Raw genomic sequence first — 21,022 nt, 5'->3', positions numbered from 1 at the left:
TCAATTTACATTCCTACCAACAGTGTATGAGGGTTCCCTTTTCTCCACAGCCCTCTCCAGCATTTATTGTTTGTAGATTTTTTGGTGATGGCTATTCTGACCAGAGTGAGATGATATCGCATTGTAGTTTTGAATTGCATTTCTCTAATGAGTAATGATGTTGAACATTCTTTCATGTGTTTGTTGGAAATCTGTATATCTTCTTAGGAGAAATGTATATTGAGGTCTTCTCCCCATTTTTGGATTGGGTTGTTTGTTTTTTTGATATTGAGCTGCATGAGCTGCTTGTAAATTTTGGAGATCAATCCTTTATCAGTTGCTTCATTTGCAAATATTTTCTCCCATTCTGAAGGTTGTCTTTTCGTCTTGTTTATGGTTTCCATTGCTGTGCAAAAGCTTTTAAGTTTCATTAGGTCCCATTTGTTTCTTTTTGTTTTTATTTCCCTTTCTCTAGGAGGTGGGTCAAAAAGGATCTTGCTGTGATTTATGCCATAGAGTGTTCTGCCTATGTTTTCCTCTAGGAGTTTGATAGTGTCTGTCCTTACATTTAGGTCTCTAAACCATTTTAAGTTTATTTTTGGGTATGGTGTTAAGGAGTGTTCTAATTTCATTCTTATACATGTAGCTGTCCAGTTTTCCCAGCACCACTTATTGAAGAGGCTGTCTTTTCTCCACTGTATATTCTTACCTCCTTTATCAAAGATAAGGTGACCACGTGTGCGTGGGTTTATCTCTGGGCTTTGTATCCTGTTCCATTGATCTATCTTTCTGTTTTTGTGCCAGTACCATACTGTTTGATTACTGTAGCTTTGTAGTATAGTCTGAAGTCAGGGAGGCTGATTCCTCCAGCTCCATTTTTCTTTCTCAAGATTGCATTGGCTATTCAGGGTCTTTTGTATTTCCATATAAATTGTGAAATTTTTTGTTCTCGTTCTGTGAAAACTGCCAGTGGTAGTTTGATAGGGATTGCATTGAATCTGTAGATTGCTTTGGGTAGTATAGTGATTTTCACAATGTTGACTCTTCCAATCCAAGAACATGGTATATCTCTCTATCTATTTGTATCATCTTTAATTTCTTTCATCAATGTCTTATAATTTTCTGCATACAAGTCTTTCATCTCCTTAGGTAGGTTTATTCCTAGGTATTTTATTCTCTATGTTGCAATGGTAAATGGGAGTGCTTTCTTAATTTCACTTTCAGATTCTTCATCATTAGTGTATAGGAATGCAAGAGATTTCTGTGCATTAATTTTGTATCCTGCTACTTTACCAAATTCATTGATTAGTTCTAGTAGTTTTCTGGTGGCATCTTTAGGATTCTCTATGTATAGTATCATGTCATCTGCAAACAGTGACAGCTTTACTTCTTCTTTTCTGGTTTGTATTCCTTTTATTTCTTTTTCTTCTCTGATTGCTGTGGTTAAAACTTCCAAAACTATGTTGAATAATAGTAGTGAGAGTGGACAACCTTGTCTTGTTCCGGATCTTAATGGAAAAGGTTTCAGTTTTTCACCATTGAGGACGATGTTCGCTGTGGGCTTGTCATATATGGCCTTTATTATGTTGAGGAAAGTTCCCTCTATGCCTACTTTCTGGAGAGTTTTTATCATAAATGGGTGTTGAATTTTGTCGAACGCGTTCTCTGCATCTATTGAGATGATCATATGGTTTTCTCCTTCAATTTGTTAATATGGTGTATCACATTGATTGATTTGTGTATATCAAAGAATCCTTCCATTCCTGGGATAAACCTCACTTGGTCATGGTGTATGATCTTTTTAATGTGCTGTTGGATTCTGTTTGCTAGTATTTTGTTGAGGATTTTTGCATCTATGTTCATCAGTGATATTGGTCTGTAGTTTTCTTTGTTTATGACATCTTTGTCTGGTTTTGGTATCAAGGTGATGGTGGCCTCGTAGAATGAGTTTGGGAGTGTTCCTCCCTCTGCTATATTTTGAAAGAGTTTGAGAAGAATAGGTGTCAGCTCTTCTCTAAATGTTTGATAGAATTCGCCTGTGAAGCCATCTGGTCCTGGGTTTTTGTTTGTTGGAAGGTTTTTAGTCACAGTTTCAATTTCAGTGCTTGTGATTGGTCTGTTCATATTTTCTATTTCTTCCTGGTTCAGTCTTGGAAGGTTAAACCTTTATAAGAATTGTCCAGTTCTTCCAGGCTGTCCATTTTATTGGCATATAGTTGCTTGTAGTAATCTCTCATGATCCTTTGTATTTCTGCAGTGTCAGTTGTTACTTCCCCTTTTTCATTTCTAATTCTATTGACTTGAGTCTTCTCCCTTTTTTTTCTTGATGAGTGTGGTAATGGGTTATCAATTTTGTTTATCTTCTCAAAGAACCAGCTTTTAGTTTTATTGATCTTTGCTATTGTTTCCTTCATTTCTTTTTTATTTATTTCTGATCTGATCTTTATGATTTCTTTCCTTCTCCTAACTTTGGGGGTTTTTTGTTCTTCTTTCTCTAATTCCTTTAGGTGTAAGGTTAGGTTGTTTATTTGAGATGTTTCTTGTTTCTTAAGGTAGGATTGTATTGCTATAATCTTACCTCTTAGAACTGCTTTACTGCATCCCATAGGTTTTGAGTTGTTGTGTTTTCATTGTCATTTGTTTCCAGGTATTTTTTGATTTCCTCTTTGATTTCTTCAGTCATCTCTTGGCTATTAAGTAGTGTATTGTTTAGCCTCCATGTGTTTGTATTTTTTACATATTTTTTTCCTGTCATTGATATCTAGTCTCATAGCATTGTGGTCAGAAAAGATACTTGATACAATTTCAATTTTCTTAAATTTACTAAGGCTTGACTTGTGACCCAAGATATGATCTATCCTGGAGAATGTTCCATGAGCACTTGAGAAGAAAGTGTATTCTGTTGTTTTTGGATGGAATGTCCTATAAATATCAATTAAGTCCACCTTGTTTAATGTATCATTTAAAGCTTGTGTTTCCTTATTTACTTTCACTTTGGATGATCTGTCCATTGGTGAAAGTGGGGTGTTAAAGTCCCCTACTATGATTGTGTTACTGTCAATTTCCCCTTTTATGGCTGTTAGCATTTGCCTTATGTATTGAGGTGCTCCTATGTTGGGTGCATAAATATTTACAATTGTTATATCTTCTTCTTGGATTGATCCCTTGATCACTATGTAGTGTCCTTCTTTGTCTCTTGTAATAGTCTTTATTTTAAAGTCTATTTTGTCTGATATGAGAATTGCTACTCCAGCTTTCTTTTGGTTTCCATTTGCATGTAATATCTTTTTCCATCCCCTCACTTTCAGTCTGTATGTGTCTCTAGGTCTGAAGTGGCTTTCTTGTAGACATAATATATATGGGTCTTGTTTTTTATCCATTCAGCCAGTCTATGTCTTTTGGTTGGAGCATTTAATCCATTTACATTTAAGGTAATTATCGATATGTATGTTCCTATTACCATTTTCTTAATTGTTTTGGGTTTCTTATTGTAGGTCTTTTCCTTCTCTTTTGCTTCCTGCCTAGAGAAGTTCCTTTAGCATTTGTTGTAAAGCTGGTTTGGTGATGCTGAGTTATCTTAGCATTTGCTTGTCTGTAAAGGTTTTAATTTCTCCATCAAATCTGAATGAGATCCTTGCTGGATAGAGTAACCTTGGTTGTAGTTTTCTCCCTTTCATCACTTTAAATATGTCCTGCCACTCCCTTCTGGCTTGCAGAGTTTCTGCTGAAAGATCAGCTCTTAACTTTATGGGGATTCCCTTGTATGTTATTTGTTGTTTTTCCCTTGCTGCTTTTAATATTTTTTCTTTGTATTTAATTTTTGATAGTTTGATTAACATGTGTCTTGGCATGTTTCTCCTTGAATTTATCCTATATGGGACTCTCTGTGCTTCCTGGACTTGATTAACTATTTCCTTACCCATATTAGGGAAGTTTTCAACTATAATCTCTTCAAATATTTTCTCAGTCCATTTCTTTTTCTCTTCTTCTTCTGGGACCCCTGTAATTCGAATGTTGGTGCATTTAATGTTGTCCCAGAGGTCTCTGAGACTGTCCTCAATTCTTTTCATTCTTTTTTCTTTATTCTGCTCTGCAGTAGTTATTTCCACAATTTATCTTCCAGGTTACTTATCCATTCTTCTGCTTCAGTTATTCTGCTATTGATTCCTTCTAGAGAATTTTTAATTTCATTTATTGTGTTTTTCATGATTCTTTGTTTGCTCTTTAGTTCTTCTAGCTCCTTGTTAACCATTTCTTATATTTTCTCCATTCTATTTCCACGATTTTGGATCATGTTTACTATTATTATTCTGAATTCTTTTTCAGGTAGACTGCCTATTTCCTCTTCATTTGGTTGGTCTGGTGGGTTTTCACCTTGCTCCTTCATCTGCTGTGTGTTTCTTTGTCTTCTCATTTTGCTTAACTTATGGTATTTGGGGTCTCCTTCTCACAGACTGAAGATTTGTAGTTCCCATTGTTTTTGGTGTCTGCCCCCAGTGGCTAAGGTTGGTTCAGTGTGTTGTGTAGGCTTCCTGGTTGAGGGGACTAGTGCCTGTGTTCTGGTGGATGAGGCTGGATGTTGTCTTTCTGGTAGGCAGGTCCACATCTGGTGGTGTGTTTTGGTGTGTCTGTGACATTATTATGATTTTAGGCAGCCTCTCTGCTAATGGGTGTGGTTGTGTTCCTCTCTTGCTAGTTGTTTGGCATAGTGTGTCCAGCACTGTAGCTTGCTGGTCATTGAGTGGAGCTGGTCTTGGTGTTGAGATGGAGATCTCTGGGTGATTTTCACCGTTCAATATTACATGGAGCTCGGAGGTCTCTGGTGGACCAATGTCCTGAACTTGGCTCTCCCACCTCAGAGGCACAGCCCTGAAGCCTAGCTGGAGCACCAAGAGCCTGTCATCCGCACAGCTGCTGGTGTTGGAGACTCCCCCGAAGAGGCGGAGTTCCCTGGGGACCAGGCACCAGTGGAACTCTTTCTACGCAGGAGACACTGGTAGCCGCACAATATCTTCTTTATCCATTCATCTGTCAATGGACATTTAGGTTGTTTCCATGTGAAGACTTAAGTTTTGAGTTATAGTCAGGTAAAAAGTGATCTTGTTCCTTAGCCTAAACGCCTCCTTTCACTATCCCAACCCCCCGCCCCCCCCACACACACACAAACCATCTAGTCAGTGTCATTGCAGTGCCCTTTCAGGCTCCTGGGTGTGAGGTTTTGTGATGAGGTCAAGGCAGCATGGGAAATATTAGGAAATACTTAGAAGGAGGTGGTGGTGAACACCTGAGTTCTCTCGTCCAGCTCTGCCCCTGACTTTTTGCATCACCTTGTGTAAATCCTTTCCTCTTTCTTGTACTCAGTTTTCCAACTGTAAAATGAAGGTGTTCAACTATATGATGTGTAAGGATCCTCCTAGTTCAAAGTTCCTGATCCTAATTCTTTATTACTGTCATCAGAACTCTCCTTTCTTTCTGTGTGCATGCATGTGTCCACACACACACACACACACACACACACACACACACACACACACTTGTTTTCTCTCTCTTCTTTCTCACTGCTATTCTCTCCTGCTTTCCCTCCCCCTCTACTTTTCCCTATTCCTCTTCCTTGGCACTCTCCCTTCATTCTCCAAGGAAGTAACAAAGATTGAAGTGAGAAGAAGAAAACAAAGAAGTGAGGAAGAATTGTTCCAGTTCTGTTATGCCCACCTCACAGAAACCTCAAACCGTAAAACAATTATCCCCCAGGAGAGGAAAGCCAATGCATGGGAGCATTCCAAAGTGACCCCCCTTTTCCAACTTGTAGAGTTATTCTGATGAAAAATTTCCTCTCACTGAGTGGGGTGAGTTCTGGTTATGCCTTTACTGAACCCCCTTCAGCGGCTGTGTGAGAAGAACACTCTGGAGTGAAGTTCAGGGCCAGTAACTCTGCAAGAACCAAACTTGAGGCCCCTCAGACCTACAGCTCAACTCTGACCATTAGCTCAATGCTAATTCAAAATATGTTGACTCCATTTCTTAATGTTACATCAACCACTCAGTCTTTGCTTTCATCTCTGATAAGCCAAGTTTAGTTCCTCCAGTTCTGTTTCTTTTTCTTCATTTATCATCAATTGTCACATCCAGATTCAAATTATCTTCACAGTGCTGGGAATTCATATTTGGAGTAGACATCTTTCAGGGGTTCAAAAAATGAATTTATTAGGAGATGAAGGAAAATGCTTTTGACATTAGCACAGTGTGCTATGCTTTTTGATTCTTTGGCAAGGCAGGTAATTGGTGATCAAAAATTCTGTCTTCTTGAGGAAGGATAAAGGAAATAGTGGATAATTATTCAACTGTAGCTGCATCCATGGATATGATTAAACGTGATGATCTCACTCTTGGAGAGAAACATCTATCAATGGCAGCCACTCATTTCTTCACTCAATTCTACTGAGGGCAATGGAATGTCACAGTCCTAGTTGCACAATAGAAACATCTAAGAATATCTATGAAAGGTCAATGACTCGGTCCACCTACAGACCAAGTGAATTCAAATACTCAGGTTGGGACCAAGGCAGCTGCATTTCTTCAGAGTTCCCCACGTGATTCTGATGCATAGTGAGGGATATAAGCCCTAATATAAGGTTATTTTCTAACCTCATTTAGTCTAAGCTGACCCTAGATCTTGCCAGTATACCCGGAGATATATCACCAGACACACATTGTCACATTAACTATCCTCAGGCTTCCTGTCACCATGATGAGCACTTTTTTATACTCCTGGTCTAAAGTTGGTAAAGGGAGTCACAAAATGCAGAAAAAGTGTTCTAAGCCAAAACTCACTAAGCACTTATCGAACAACTTTCTGATTCAGGCACTATGTTAGGGCTTTGGAGAACTATAAAAATGATAAGGTAATAACTTAGCTAACTGAGAGCTTACAATCTAGTAGGAGGAGCAGATATATACAAAAGTAATTACCATGGGTTGAAGCGAAAAAGGGCCATGTGGTATCGCGCAGTGGTTAAGAGTAAAGGCTTTGACAAATGTACATTTTCACATCCACTGGAATAGTTAAAATCCAAAAGATGACAACATCAAATGTTATCAGAGGTGTGGAGCAATTAGAACACTCACCCATCCCATAACTGGAGTGTAAGTGGCACAACTCGTTTAGAAAACCCTTTGGCAAATCTTGTAAAGCTAAACACATCCCTATGCTATGACCCAGAAATCCCACAGCTCAGAATTCCCAGGAAAATGAAAGCATATGTCCACTAAAAGTTTTATGCAAGACTGTTTCATAGGAACTTTATTCATAAAAGTTCAAAACTGGAAACAACCCAAATATCTATCAATAGGAGAATAGAAAAAAAAAAGCCTTATTCATATAATAGAAGACAATTCTACATAAAAAAGGAATAAACTACTGATACAAAGTGGATGACTCTCAAGAAACATCATTTTTAATTAAATAAACCATATACAAAAGAGTACACACAGTATGAATTTGCTTATAGAAAACTCAAACCAGATAAAACAACTCTGTGGTGATATAAGTCACAACAATACTAGCCTCTCCTTGTAGGGGAGGAAAATTGGTAAGAAGAGGCATGAAAAACTTTCTGGGGTGATAGAAATGTTGTTATTTTGAGTGGGGTGATGCTCACGTTCTTATTAAAATTCATTGCATTGTGTACTTAAGATCTATACATTTCCTTGTAAATAAATTTTCCTAACTTGTTAATTATCATACAGCATATATAAATTTAAAACCATCAATTTGGTATTTTTTCTAAAAAGTATAGGCCTTGATCCAAATGTTAGTGTCCTTGTTCTATAGCCTATTATCATGTGGTCCTAGGAAAATTACTTAACCTTCTTGGATCTCTATTTACTAATTCCAAAAATAATCTCTATTATGATGCCTGATTCATGGTATGCTGGAGAAGGAATATAAAGTGCTTAGCACAATACCTGGTAATAGAAACTACTGAATTGTTTGTACCTGCTGTGTTATTATGATTATTATTATCCTCGTCATGGTCATCACCAGTGCCACTAAGGGATAGTAGAGAACATTATGGTGACCCAGAAGAATGCAGAGGTCATCTCATTAAGGGGATTGCATGAAATGCATAGCATTTGCCATAGACTTTGAAGGATTGGGAGAATTCTAATCAGGGGTGAGGGAAAGGACGTTTCAAACAGAAGACTAATCTGCAGTGTGCAAAGATAGCAAGACCCCCAAGCGTGTCCTGAGTGTGGGGCTGAACTACTGGAGAAGAGCCTTAAAATTAAGGCCTTCCTTGGCCAGTTAATATAGAGCCACAAAGACATGTATATAAGCCAAGATGTATGTACTTCAAGAAGCAAGGAAAAGTGCCTGTTCTGCTGTGTGCCATGCTGTCCCTTGGAGGGATTAGCTTTGCTCACAGCATTTAGTAGCCCTCCCAGGTGTCCAGGGGAGATGAAAACAGAGATACAAGCACCTTTGAGTTAAAACTTTGAACAGCATCAGATGGAAAAGATGTGTCTTTATGGATTGTAAAGATCAGCTCTCCAAAGCAGTTCTCTTATCCCTTTAATGATTCAGGAACCAATTCGAATGTGTGTGGGGTTCTCTACACCACCAAGAAATTCTGCAACACCAGCTGGGCATCCAACAATTCAACTTAATTCTGATACTATCTACCTGGTGACCGCATCAGACTCCACAGGTCTGTCCCCATTTCAGATGCCAATCTCACGTCCAGGTTGTCACCTGTGTTTCTGAGTGACCAGCTAAAAATCAGAAGTTCCCATCACCCTCTCCTTTAGGTTCAACTAATTTGCTAGAGCAGTTCACAAAACTCAGGAAACTAGTTTACTTACTAGATTATCAGCTAACTATAAAAGGTTATAACTCAGTAACAGCCAGATGGAAGAGATGCACAGGGCAAGGTGGGTGGGAAAGCACGCAGGAGCTTCCACAACCTCTCCCTGAATGTCCAGGTTTGTTTCATCAACCCAGAAGCTCTCTGAACCCCATCCTTCTGCGGGCTTATGGAGGTCTCATTGACACAATTGATTAAATCATTGGCCATTGGCCATTGGTGATTGAACTCAATCTCCAGCCCCTAACCCTCCCCAGAGATTGGAAGGAAAGACTGAAAATTCCAACTCTCTAATCACTGGTCAGTTCCCCTGGCAACCAGCCCCCATCCTCAGGTGCTTTCCAAAAGTTACCTCATTAACATAACAAAAGACACCAATATAGCTTTCAGCACTTAGGAAATTCTAAGTGTTTTAGGAGCTATGTGCCAGGAACAGTGTAGCGGATGAAGACCAAATACATCATTTCTTATTACAAATCGCAATATCTCACCTTCTCTATCTGGATTTCATTTGGAATTCAGCCCAAATTGTACCATTCACCAGTCTTCCCTTGGAAATTCTATAGAGATGATGATGATGGTAGATAGATAGATGATAGATAGTTAGGTAGATAGGTAGATAGATAGATAATAGATAGATGATAGAATGATAAAGTAAATGGGATTCAGTGTTAATAGACGAATCTGAGTAAAATGTATCTGGGTGTTCTTTGTAGTATTCTTATTCTTGCAAATATTTTTGTTAAGTTTGAAATTATTTTCAGACAAAATTGTAATTCCTTAACCCTTTGCCGAAATTATAATTCAAGGATTTCATTTTATCTTCCAATTTTACACATCTCTTAAAACACTCAGTAACTTAATCCTCATGCTCTCTCTTTATACCCCCAGAAGACAGATAACAGTTTTTATCTATATCTTTACAATACGTGTTTGCTGTGGTTATTTTATACCAGCAAATAACACTTATTGAGAATTTACTCTGTGCCAGATGCTGAGCTAATAACCTTCTTTTATGTATTTATTTAACCCTGTGGACGGTCCTCATTTACAGGTGAGGAGATTCAGGCCTAAATAGGTTGTTGAATACCTGTCCAAGATCATAGAGCCCCTCAGTGGTGAAGCCTGGCACTGTCTGTACAAATCCTGCTTTTCCCAATTAAGAATAACATGCGGTGAGGGTCAGAGTCCATCATTTAATCCATGACATTCTGTTATGCATGAACTGCTGTGGCTCTTTAGTTCTCTGTGGGAGGTAGAATAATGGTCCCCCAACATGCCTGTGTCTTAATCCCCAGAGCCTATGACCATATTATATTTTGTGATAAAGGGGAATGAAGGATCCAGATGGAATTCAGGTTGCTACTCGGATAATCTTAAAATAAAGAGATTGCACAGGGTCCAGGGTAATCACAAGGTCCTTAAATGTGGAAAAGGGAAACAGAAGAGTGAGTGTCAGAGTGATGCCACGTGAGAAAAACTTCAAGCCATTGCTGGCTTTGGAGATCAAAGAAACCACAGCCAATGAATGCCAGAAGCCTCTAGAAGCTGCAAAAAGCAAGGAAATGGGTCCCCCCCGACCCAGCTTCCAGAAAAGAAAGCACCTCGACTTGGTTTTAGCCCAGTAAGACACATTTCAGAGTTTTGGCCTCCAGAACTGTAAGATAATTTGTGTTTCGTAAAGCCCTACGTTTGTGTTAATTTTTTCCAGCAGCTGTAAGAAACTAATACACTTTCATTCTCGGGTACACAGATCCCTTGTTCTCACTCACTAATGTGCTCAACAGGACTTTTACCCATGAACAGCTCTCCCTGCTGTTGTATTTACACCACAGAAACAGCCACCTTTGAGAGCAAGGCTACATCCAGGGTCCTTGAAACGACTTCTCACTTGAGAGGTCCTGGAGGTGAGATGGCATATGGAGGGGAAGATAATTAAATGGAGTCCTAATAGCTAAGGCATCAGTTGCTGCTGGCGCTCTTTCTTGCGTTACTATTCCCAGGATAATACTAAACACCTCAGTAAACAATGATACTTTAATCCTTAATACATATCCATGCAGATTGAAATGATAACGTGGAGATTTTTTGAAGGATCTGGAGAAGATGAAAGTTACCTTCCTGTGTGTGCAGGAGGCATGCAACCGGCCCGGATGGGAGCTAATAACTTATGAGACAGAGTTTAAGAATGGCTTCCTAAACTGGAATGTTCTTAAACATCAGGATTATGGGATTTCATACAACCACACTTGCTCTGCTTTCCTGGACTTTGCTCCACCTGTGTCCTCTGCTTATATCTTAAGGATACTCTCCTGACTTTGGGGGGGGGAAGAGGTCCTATTTTTACGTAGATCAATACTAGAGGATACCCACTTGTTATTTAGAGCCATAGTAAATAAATCAGAATTCTGGGCCCTTGAATTTTTGCATTCTGTATGCGAAAAATATACCCGAAGTGGAGTCAAACCATTGCAGACCATCATAATAAACTTTGAATCCTATGTGACCTGGATTGACCAACAACTTCAAGCTATTCATCATTTCTTTATTTCCCACAAAATCAGAATGAGGAACTGAACAAAATCAGAACACACAAAAGCTATACTCTCTAAGGAAAAGTAGACAACTCAGAAGTGCAGTTTTAGCAGAATTTATCACCAGGGATTATTTCTTCCTGGATTGCAAATGTTACAATTACAGTCAGCCCTCCATTTCTGCATGTTCCACATCCACCAGATTCAACCAACTACAGATGGAAAATATTTGGGAAAAAAATTCCAGAAAGTTACAAAAAGCAAAACTTTATCGCAGGCTGGCAGCTACTTACACAGCATTTACGTTGTATTAGGTATTATAAATAGCCTAGAGATGATTTAAAGTATATGGGAGGTTGTGCGTAGGTTATACGCAAACGCTATGCCATTTTATATAAAGGACTTGAGCGTCTGCAGATTCGTGTGTCCACAGGGGCTCCTGAAACCAATCCCCCCTGGATACCAAGGGACGACTGTACTGAGATCCAAACTCTCATTTATTCAGCGTTCACTGCTGCCAAGCACTACATTAAGCCCTTTATATAATCAACCGTTTAAATTGAACAAAAATCCAGATTCCTGTTTCTCTTCATTATTCCTACCTATTAAGAGAAAACAATGCTCAAAGTGATTGAATGACCTGCCCAAGGACACACGCATGACATATGGTGGTGAGAGTCAAAATTCAAACCCAAGTCTGTTGCTCTTGTCTTGGTTCATTTCCCCTAGGAGCAGACCTGAGACATGGATGTGAAGGCAAGTCGTTTATTTAGGAAGTGATCCCAGGACGCAGGCAGAGAAGCAGGGGATGAAGACAGAGCAGGGGAGGCGGCCAATAAAGGGCGTGTTGTCAAGCATGTTAGCACAGTAAACACCTGGAGCTCAAGCTTACTAGGAAACTCTGGGTGCCAGTATAGACATGCCTCAGTGTTATCCCACCTGAGGGGTGGGAACTGGGGTATTTATGCACCAGTGCCCGCTGGTGGTTGGTTGAGGGCTGTCCTGACTCAGGCTGAGTATGCTCCCACAGCCAGAAAAATATGTCTTGGACAAAGAATTGCCTGTGTCTGCAATAAGGAGCTGGGCTGAGAGGATTCAGATACCTGGACAGCTCTAGACGGCACTCTTACCCACTCGCTAAGTCCGGCTACTGCCAGACCACATGTAGAACACAGAGAGCTGTGGGTTCTTGTGTGAAAATCAATCTAGCGTGATGCCTTATCCTGTTAGTAACATGAATCTTAACTCAGAAGCTGAAGTTTGGCCTCTGAATGCCTCTGGCTACGTGCTGAGAATATCTCCTTGCACTTTCTACTTTGGGCAGCTTCAGGGAAATAGCCAACCCTTAGTTTGCCTTTGTGACTCATTGGTACCACAAAACAGACTCTCCAGCCATTTTACAGCACAAGTCGAGGCATCATCTCCAACCAGGGACCCACAGGCTTGGTCTCCTTCATGATTCTGGTGCATTGAGGAAATGGGTCCAAGCACCGTGGGGTACCCGGAGGCCTTTGCTAAACATGTCGTCTGGGCTGAGTATATTAGCACCCTGAGAATTCAAGGACCTCAAACCCTGGGTGAATTTTAACTCTCTGGAAAGGTCAAAGATTTGGGGAAATCAGAACTGAGTTATTTTTTTTCCTGTAACTGCTCACTTTACTGGTAAATGCTTACCATGTAGATCCTAGAACCATGTTTCCCAGTCTCTAAGGTACAAGGAGTCACCGTGGGGGTTCTTGTTGAAATGCAGACTTGGATTTGGTGGTTCTGGGTGGGGGCCTGAGCACCTGCATTTCTGACAAACTCCCAGGCGATACTGATGCGGCTGGTACAAGACTGTACTTGGAGCAGCAAGGCTGTAGGTGATCTCTGGACTCAAGTGAGTCACAAAGGGCTTCTTGAGCTGGTCTTGAAGAGGAGAAGCAGTCTTTTGAGCTAGGAGAGTTGCCATAAGGTCAGAGGAATGAGCAGGCCAAGAATTTGGAGTGGTTTAGGGGGGAAAAAAGTGGAGAGGAAGAACCAGGATTCTATCTAGAGGCATTTAAAGGCCAAGAGGAAGAAGAACAAAGGATGCAGTGTTTGTGGGAAAACTCTGAGCCCTACCTCTTCTGCGGAGTGAGGGCTCATGAGTGTCATTTGAGTGGAAGGTCAAACCTATAAACATCACTTAGATTACTCTACAAGCCACAACATTTTCAATCTCAAGACTCCTGAACTAGGTTGTTTAACAAATGAAGCAATTGCCCCTATATCTTTTAACAGTAAGAGTATTCAACCCTTGTTGTAATGAAACTTTCACGTGCACTCACTCCTTTTAGCTCCAACTTCACAACAAGTCACCTACCGATTATCCCCTTTTTACAGATGAAGAAAGAGGCACAAAGTGGTGAGGTGACTTGTTTAGAGACAGCTGGAAAGAGGCAGAGCTGGGATTTAAATAGAGGAGGTCTGACTTCAGAGTTCCAATTTCTAAACACAATGAACTTTGACCTCCTTTCCACTCCCTGCCTCCCCCAGATGGTAGAGTGATACCTCCAACTCCCATGCAGCTGTCCCAGGTCAGGGCAGTTGGGTTAGGCAGACGCAGCCAGCATTCACTGGGCGCCCTCGACTGCATCCTGACCTGAGACACAGGATCCAGGTGCTGACCCCTGGGCTCCCACAGTGCTCCCTGAATCAAGGCTCACCTTCCTGCACTGACCCCACTCCCCAGGGATCCTATTCAGCATTCTGTCTAGTCCCACAGGCCCTTCTCTAAGGATCAGAGCCCTCCATGCTTCATCAGGCCCAGAGTCTGAGTTCATGGGACACTCTGTCCCCATGCATTAGGCTCCACCCATTCTTCACCTCATGTGCCCAAGGCCAGAAGTTTCTGGGATGACCCTCTCCCCTGGGTAAGTAGGCCCTGCCCCTAGCACCTACCTCATCCTCTGCCCAGCCCAGCTCCTCTGCTCCCAGCTGCCTTTTGCCTACTTCCAGGAAGCTCACCTTGCTTCTTTGACCTACAAAAGGCCATGTGACACCTGCAAACATATTTGCAGACCCATTCAGAAGACCTGAACCAAAGTATGTATCCAAACTGCCTTGCAAAACTGAAGGCACCCATTTTTCTTTCTTTTTTAAAACTTTTTTTTAATATTTATTTATTTATTTGGTTGTGCCGGGTCTTAGTTGTATCAGGCGGGCTCCTTAGTTGTGGCATGCAAACTCTTAGTTGCGGCATGCATGTGGGATTTAGTTCCCTGAACAGGGATCGAACCCATGCCCCCTGTATTGGGAGTGCAGTCTTGTCCACTGCACCACCAGGGAAGTCCCGCACCCATTTTTCAATGCATCAGAAATGCCCTCATTGATCTCATGGAGGAGACTCTATAAATGTCACTTTGAGAGAAATATTTGCTTTGCTGGCCAGAACTGGACATTATGATTATGTATTCCCCCAAAGGCTACACAAGGGGGCAGTTCCCCACAAACCATCTTAAAAATAAGAATAGTTTATCATCATTCACAGTTGTTTAAGTACCTACTGCTTAATAGTTCACATTTGGGCTCAATATTGAAGGATGAAACTGATTATCCCTGAAGGAACACGAAGAACAGGAAAAAGATGGGGGGAGGGCAAGGAATTAGAGTAACAAGTAGTATTTCTTCATCATCCAAACATCTTTTCACTTAAGAAATAGCTGTTGAGTGTCTGTCCTGTGTAGGCATGAAAAGATTTTGGCAAGAAGCCCACAGAGCAGGGAACAAGAGGACATATCTAAATGCAGGTGGAGGCAGGTTTCCTGGAGCTTTGAGCGATGAGGGTGAACCAGCAAGCACACTGGGCAGCACAAGGAAAGTGGAGGCTGCCCTTCAGCCCTGAACACGGGCCCTAGATGGAGAGCAGGGCAGGGCACAGAGGGATGGCCAAGTTCTCGTGTCTCAACAAAAGCTCAGTTGCACAAGAGATGAGGAAAGAGGCAGCCGAGGCAGGAGAAACAGTGTTTTTGCTGTACAGGAAAGTAAGAAAGAAGCCAGAGACCTAGTTCTTATCTTTAGGAAGACACTTTTTGAACTACACCAACCTCCCTTCTGAGAAGGTTACGGCTTCTTTGTTGACTTGGGCTCTCTTCTCACAGGACTGTATGTGTAGTTTCCACAGATCCCGGAGGCTTGCTGATATTATGAGGGTTTTGAATTTAAGGACAGGTGCAGGAACAGGCTCTCAGAGCGTCATTGTCACCTAAGCCTGATTGGAGCTTTGGGCACATAGCTGGACTCTCCCTGGGATTTAGTAATTCCCTAACCCGTGACAAACCAGGGCTGCTTTGCACCAGAACGTGGACCCCAGGCCATGTCTCATCACCCACCATGCCGGCTCCCTCCTCGTCACAAACCAAAGGACCCCGCCTCGATGAGCCAGACTTGGTGGTGAATAATGTCTAAGGCGTTGTTGGTACTCATATTTGTGGTGATTACAAATCCACAGTGTGTCATTATAACTTTGTAACATGATGGTACAGTTAGCACTGTGTGAGTGCATCTTGATGGCATCAACTGTATTCTTTTAATTTCTGTATCTCAGGATTTTCTGTATACTCCAACAAGAAGCTGGTTTGTTTGGGCTTAGGGTCTTTTTTTTTTTTTTTGGTTGTTATTGGTTTTACAAACCTTCTGGCATGAGTTTGCTTATCTGAAAAAAAAAACCAAAACCTAATCGTTCAGAGGTGTCATGAGGATTAACATAATGCGGGTATAAGTGCTTTAATAAGCATCATTATTTGAAAATCCCTTGCAGATGTTAGCATGCGATTTGCTGAAACTGTAGAACCTCATAAGGCCTGCAAGAACATAAACCACAATCCCCTGAATCCTATAGGTCTGTGACCCACACACTGTAGAATTATAGAGCAAGGACCTAAAAATCAGAAACTACCAGATGTTAACATGGGTCCAGAATCCCACAGTGAGTGAAGTCATATCTTTCTCTGTCTAGCTTCTGTGATTCTAAGAGGTTAGTGAGTTTGTCTCCCATGGCAGAACAATGGCTAATTGATCTTCCCTTTGCTCAAGGATCCCAGTGTGTGAACACTGAGGGTTTTCTGAAGTTCCGCTAAAAGCTTCTCCTCATCGAACTCTCCATTCATGACAAACACGATGAGTTCCTGCCATCTGCAAAATACAAAAAACACATCAAGGTCTTTTGCAGGCTTGTTTTCTGTCCTGCCTGATATTAAAAGAATGGAGAGAAATTTATCTCTTTAGCGGGGTTCATTTAAACTCCCAAACTCAGGCTCTAACATGTATGTGACCCTCTTGATTGCATAAACAGTACAATAATTTCTGCGTGTATAGATTTTCGAAAACCTTAGAATATTCACTTTTAAGTGACTGCTAATTTAGTTCACTGGGTTTGCTTTTGAGTTTATTTTTGTGAATGGTGTTAGGGAGTGTTCTAATTTCATTCTTTTACATGTAGCTGTCCAGTTTTCCCAGCACCACTTATTGAAGAGACTGCCTTTTCTCCATTGTATATCCTTGCCTCCTTTGTCATAGATTAGTTGACCATAGGTACGTGGGTTTATCTCTGGGCTTCCTGTTCCATTGATCTATATTTCTGTTTTTGTGCCAGTACCATATTGTCTTGATAACTGTAGCTTTGTAGTATAGTCTGAAGTCAGGAAGGCTGATTCCTCCAGCTCTGTTTTTTTGTTTGTTTTTTTTTGTTTTTTCTGTTTTTGTGTGGTATGTGGGCCTCTCACCATTGTGGCCTCTCCCGTTGTGGAGCACAGGCTCCGGACGCGCAGGCTCAGCAGCCATGGCTCACGGGCCTAGCCGCTCTGTGGCATGTGGGATCTTCCCAGACCGGGGCACAAACCTGTGTCCCCTGCATCGGTAGGTGGACTCTCAACCACTGCGCCACCAGGGAAGCCCTCCAGCTCCGTTTTTTTCCCTCAAGATTGCTTTGGCTATTCGAGGTCTTTTGTGTTTCCATACAAATTTTAAGATTTTTTGTTCTAGTTCTGTAAAAAATGCCATTTGGTAATTTGATAGGGATTGCATTGAATCTGTAGATTGCTTTGGGTAGTATAGTCATTTTCACAATACCAATTCTTCCAATCCAAAATTCTTCCAATCCAAAAACATCTCTCCATCTGTTTGTGTCATCTTTGATTTCTTTCATCAGTGTCTTATAGTTTTCTGAATACAGGTCTTTTGTCTCCTTAGGTAGGTTTATTCCTAGGTATTGTATTCTTTTTGTTGCAATGGTAAATGGTAGTGTTTCCTTAATTTCTCTTTCAGATTTTTCACCATCAGTGTATAGGAATGCAAGAGATTTCTGTGCATTGATTTTGTATCCTGCAACTTTACCACATTCATTGCTTAGCTCTGGTAGTTTTCTGGTGGCATCTTTAGGATTGTCTATGTATAGAATCATGTCATCTGCAAACAGCGACAATTTTACTTCTTCTTTTCCAATTTGTATTCCTTTTATTTCTTTTTCTTCTCTGATTGCCATGGCTAGGACTTCCAAAACTATGTTGAATAATAGTGGTGAGTGTGGACATCCTTGTCTTGTTCCTGATCTTAGAGGAAATGCTTTTTCAGTGTTTCACCATTGAGAACGATGTTGACTGCTGTGGCTTTGTCGTATGCGGCCTTTCTTATGTGGAGGTCGGCTCCCTCTGTGCCCACTCTCTGGAGTCTGGGTTTGCTTTTATTACTATGGCATCGGAGTCACACTCACCATGTGTCATTTCTGTATAAAAACTTGTAAATTCCAAGTCCCAGAAGGAAAAACTCTGTAAGCAGGTATACTTATATTCATCAGCTCTTTATTTCCTTCAGAGACTAACAGGTCTGCGGTGGATTATAGAAAAGGGAGCTGCTTCCCCCAATCACATGGGTTACTTCAACATTTTAGGTACCCAGCCGAAAGCAAAAGGTCTAAGGATGAACGTTTGTTATCCCTGAAATTCTCAAAATAAGAAAGCTGCTTTCTGTTTCCTTGGCTGCCATCTAGTGGTCAGTGATGTAGTGACACTAAAACAACACTACATCTTACGTGAAGACTCAGAAGATTTATCTGCCTGTCTTTAACCTAGAGGGATGGGATAGGGAGTGTGGGAGGAAGATGCAAGAGGGAGGAGATATGGGGATATATGTATATGTATAGCTGATTCACTTTGTTATACAGCAGAAACTAACACATCTTTGTAAAGCAATTATACTCCAATAAAGATGTTTAAAAAAAAGCTAAAAACACAGTTAATTAAAGAAATATTACTGCAGGTATGAGGCAATTATCCTTTCTCATAATTCCTATTTAGATCCCAAAGTGTCATTCCCTTTCCTGTTTCCTGGTCTACAATCTTTTCCATGAAAAGACAAGCGATTCAACTATCATATATCACTTTAGCTCTAGCACTGTGCATTAGGACTAGGGCTAAAAGGATGAATAAGATAAGGTCCCTGCCTTCCCTGGAGAAGAGACATGAACTCAAATAATGAGCAGTGTGATGAGTGCTTAAATCCAGAATAGATGAGTCATCAAGGACACAAAGAAGAAAGAAATTCTGTTCTATTGGCCAAAAGAGTTTGAGTGGAGGCTTGCGTGGTGGGTGGAGGTTCTCCAGACAGACAAGAGCAGGGAAGCATGTAAGAGAGATGGGAGGCTGTGTGCTGGGGAATATTGAGAAACCATATGGGGAAGATAGCCAGGGTCTAGAGCAGGAACGGCCTTTGGAGACTGCATTCTTTAGCTAGTCCCATAACAAACAACCTCGAAACCCCAGTAGCATCCAACAAATATCACTTATTTCTTACTCATGACTGCAAGTGGGCTGGGCTAACTGTGCCCTACTTGTCTCTCAGCCTCTCCTGGGACCCTCCCAGGACCTGTGGACTAGCCTGGGAGTGTTCTTTTCATGTCACTGGTAGAAGCACAAGAGGAAAAGCAGAAACGTGTTAAGGCCGAGGTGCAGAACCAACCTGCTCTCTCTTCCCTGGATTCTATTAGCCAAAGCATTGGCTGAACCCAAGCCAGAGGCAGGGAAACATCTTCCGTTCCTTTAGTGGGAGGGCTCTGAGGTCGCATGTCAAAGGACTCAAATTAGGGGAGTGTAGGAATTGGGGCCAACGATGCCATCTGCCACAAGTTCTATCTTGGAAATGCTTATTTTGAGGTACCCATGGTTTTGTCTAAAATGTGGTTGGAAAACAGTTATGTAGCTCAAAATATAGGTCTGGCTTTGAGTGATGGACCCAGGAGTGCCAAGACCCCAAACCTGAACCCTTGTGGACCCCATCCCACACGAACTGGTCCAGAATCTCTAGGAGTGAGAGAAGGAATCTACATTTTTACTGGTTCCCCAAATGATGATTCTTTCAAAAGTTTCTTAAAGTTTTGAAAGAAACCAGGACTGCTTTGTACCAGAACATGGCCTCCACACCACATCCATTTACCCACCTCCCAAAACTTAGGCAGTGAGACCCCTGCCAGCCCAAAATGCTGCCGTTCTGTGCAAAACCAGCTAAACTCTACCATGCTGGTGGCTAAACCATCGATTGGTGAGTGTTAGTTAATGATATCCCTCAGGGCTAATTTTCACCTGGCAACAAAGCTTAAGTTTAAGAAATGCACTTAATGTAAAGCTGCAATCTCTGCTAAGGCAGGTGAGGACAGCCTTTGAAGAGCCTGTGAAACTATGTGCTCCCACTAGAGGTTTATTCTGCTGGCTTTACAAGCCTGACTACTCAGCTTGTCAGAGTTAACTTTGACTAAAAACTGGACTTGTCTGTCCCCCAAGGTGTTCTCTGACTTCGACTTTGCTCTCTGAAAGTTTGGGTCAGAGGCTGAGCCTAAAATATCTGCTGCCTTCTGCAAAAAGAAAGTGAAGGAGGAAAGGAAAAGCCCTCTCATGACTCAATTTTTTGTGTGTATTATTTAAAGACATGCAAAGCCTAGAGAAGCTCCTGAGAGATGCTGTAATCTACGGCCAGCCTCGAACCCACAGAGCCTGGAAAAAGATTCTCATCCTAGTGGAGGGCATCTACAGGTATGTAAATAACCTGAGACCTATTCACACACTGAGGCCCACAGCGAGCTGACAGATGAGGCAAGGCTGACCTCTCCTAGTTAAATGGAAAAATGAGTTAGATATAGGTGTTATGAAGGGACCTGAGTCAGAGCTATCAGTGTGAACCATCAGGTCTTGGGTCACCTGTCTTTTCAATGACCATACGTATGGCGGAGCACCCTGGAGGCTAGCGTACTTAAGAAGGTGTCTTCAGAAACATCCTGACAGAGCATTGCTAACTTGTATTGATTCCACTACTTTTGGCTGCCCCACAGTTTCAAAGGCTTTTAGGGGATGGGTTATTCAACCTCAGAACACTCTTTGCCTTTATGACAAAGGCAGGAAAGTAGATACTGCTGGTGGGCACCCAGCTGCCCCTAACTCAATAGTGCACCCAGAGTCCAGGCTTGCTGAACTTGGCCAATTGTTAGCATCAGACTACAAAATGCTTGCACATTTTCTTCAAGGTAAGGTTAACCTGGAGTACAATTCTTGATGCAGAGCTGGGAAGAAGGGGAGACGGTCTTAGCATCTGAAGGCACGCTCAGTCTTCCCACAGCTTGTAGGCTGAGCAGACAAAACA

General features: G+C 41.4%; 1 protein-coding gene across 4 annotated transcripts in view; it reads left to right on the top strand.

Moving 5' to 3' along the window:
* The window catches only part of SPTLC3 (serine palmitoyltransferase long chain base subunit 3), a 126,441-nt gene that overhangs the window by 53,421 nt on the left and 51,998 nt on the right, over positions 1–21,022 (top strand). For all 4 annotated transcript variants that reach the window (XM_027118172.1, XM_027118175.1, XM_027118174.1 and 1 more), the window contains one exon: positions 20,313–20,418. In XM_027118172.1, the coding sequence (XP_026973973.1) occupies positions 20,313–20,418 (106 nt within the window). The remainder of the gene's footprint in view (positions 1–20,312; positions 20,419–21,022) is intronic.

Source organism: Aethalodelphis obliquidens, unplaced genomic scaffold, assembly GCF_003676395.1.
Source record: "Aethalodelphis obliquidens isolate GAN/ISIS:26980383/991018 unplaced genomic scaffold, ASM367639v1 scaffold18, whole genome shotgun sequence".
NCBI lineage: Eukaryota > Metazoa > Chordata > Mammalia > Artiodactyla > Delphinidae > Aethalodelphis > Aethalodelphis obliquidens.
Note: the sequence above shows the minus strand (reverse complement) of the source record. Positions and strands in the feature narration are given on the sequence as shown.